Raw genomic sequence first — 1,952 nt, 5'->3', positions numbered from 1 at the left:
TTTATTTTATTTTATTTTATTTTATTTTATTTTATTTTATTTTATTTTTTTAACGTACTCTTTACACCTAACATGAGGCTCAAACTCACAATCCCAAAATCAAAAGTTGGAAGCTCTACCCACTGAGCCATCCAGGTGCCCCTCAATAATTTCTTATCCATATATCAGCAAGATATGCATTTCACTCAGTCAAAAAAAAGATTTGCAATAATGTAAATACATTATTCTTTAATAGAACTTATTTTAGCTCACAGATCCCCATGTTTCCTTCACGGAAGAAAAGAGTCTTGTGATTCCAAGTATAATCATTCACTTCCACGTTAGAATTTATTCTCTCTGGGGTAAATTTCCAACTGAGTCACAGTCATACACACAATTCATTTCTCCATGTGGTGTAAGGCCTAAAATTAAGGCTCAATATTAAATGTTGCCCTAACATCTGGTAAAATCAGGAGAGTTCAAATGGACTAAGCATAAGTTTCTCTCTTCACTCTGCTTTCATGGATAAGGTACCCTAGCCAAACACTCCTCCTTATCAAAGGGACCAGGCACAGTCCCTACTTCTCCCTAGATAGCAGTTTTGCCAGCATGTGGAATTATTCAAACAAACCAATCATTCTTCTTATGAGAACCAGAAGGCACCACACACTCTTGTTACTACAAGTCTGCCTCCTATAGCTCTTGGTTGTTCACTCTGTTCCTGAGTATAATCCCTATGAGGCCCTGCAGGGCCTACAATATCCTTCTCCTTGGGCTATAAATATATGCGAGTAATAGTTTGTTGTTGATCTCATCTGCTCAGTGCCAAATACTGTGTGTTTAACCAACCCCATATCCCCAGGGCAGGAATCTCTCTCTTACCAAAGGGGTGAATAAGAGGCTTTAAATAAAAACCATTGGTGTCACAAACTGCACGATATGCTCCACCATAACTGAGGACTCCTGGTCAGCCTTAATTAATTACTCTTGGCTAACTTAATGGATTCTGTGATTTGGTAAGTCTACCTGAGATGGAACAGCTAATTGCTGGTAGGCTTGGGCTATGTCCTGTGTGGTATTCTATTGTCTTTGTCATCCCATTGCCCTCACTCTCCACCTAAAATTCTCTTGCCTCCAGTATAAAAAGTGTTGTTATTTGACTATACACTGGCATAACCTGGTGGTGTCAGGTTTAGTCTGTTTGGCAGGTGATCTCTGCTCACCAAGGATCAGCCTATGTTACCACATCTGGCCTGGTGACTACCCCTGGCTCCTTGAGGAAGCTATATAGACATTATAATTATGCACCTCTGGGACAGGCCCAGAGATAGTCTTTTGTGAGGTTTGTGGAAAGAAAGGAGATCACCACCCTTCAGGGAATTTAGCATGGCATCCTACTTGTAGTTGTTCATGCAAGGGTAGTGACCTTGCTGGTTTCCTGTGCCGCTGCTTCCCTTGCCATTGTTGCTTGCGTTCTCCTGACCCTCAGGAGTATCGAGGTGCACATCCATCATGGCCTGTGGCCCACGGGCTGGTGAAAAAAAAAAAAGGTAGGGAAGGAAGGAACATTGGTGCTCAACTGCTCATAGCCAATGTACCTAGCAAAACTCACAGCCAATGTACCTAGGCTTTGCTCAGTATTGCTGCCTACCAGCACACCAAAGGGCTAATCTTGTCATCATTGGCCATATGGTCTCCATCCAAGCCATAGACAAAATGACTTTACTGGATGTGGACTTTGATCCCAGGAAGACTGGCATTCCCTGAACGAAGAGGCAACCACCTACAAGGAAGGCTACCAAGCTCCTGAACCTTTCTCCAGAAACACCTGGAAGGTCTTCATTACAGGTGATTGTGCAGACAGAAACTGAAAGCTGAAACTTTATGTGGCTAAAAACCTAAAATATTCTCAGGGAATCTGAACAGAGAGGGAGAGAGAGAGAGAGAGAGAGAGAGAGAGAGAGAGAGAGAGA

The 1,952-nt window shown here is 42.4% G+C and overlaps 1 protein-coding gene across 12 annotated transcripts in view; it reads right to left on the bottom strand.

Annotated features, from left to right (window-relative positions):
* PKIB (cAMP-dependent protein kinase inhibitor beta) overlaps positions 1–1,952 on the bottom strand; it is a 175,049-nt gene that overhangs the window by 23,444 nt on the left and 149,653 nt on the right. For 7 of the 12 annotated variants that reach the window (XM_049654283.1, XM_049654281.1, XM_049654284.1 and 4 more), the window contains one exon: positions 1,406–1,510. The exons of 4 other annotated variants lie outside the window; for them this stretch is intronic. In XM_049654283.1, the coding sequence (XP_049510240.1) occupies positions 1,406–1,493 (88 nt within the window). In that variant the 5' untranslated portion in view covers positions 1,494–1,510. Of the gene's footprint in view, positions 1–1,377; positions 1,511–1,952 lie in introns of those variants that run through there. One more of the 12 variants, XM_049654292.1, reaches the window with a different exon arrangement.

Source organism: Panthera uncia (genome assembly GCF_023721935.1).
Source record: "Panthera uncia isolate 11264 chromosome B2 unlocalized genomic scaffold, Puncia_PCG_1.0 HiC_scaffold_24, whole genome shotgun sequence".
Lineage (NCBI taxonomy): Eukaryota > Metazoa > Chordata > Mammalia > Carnivora > Felidae > Panthera > Panthera uncia.
This window is presented reverse-complemented; position numbering and strand designations above follow the sequence as displayed.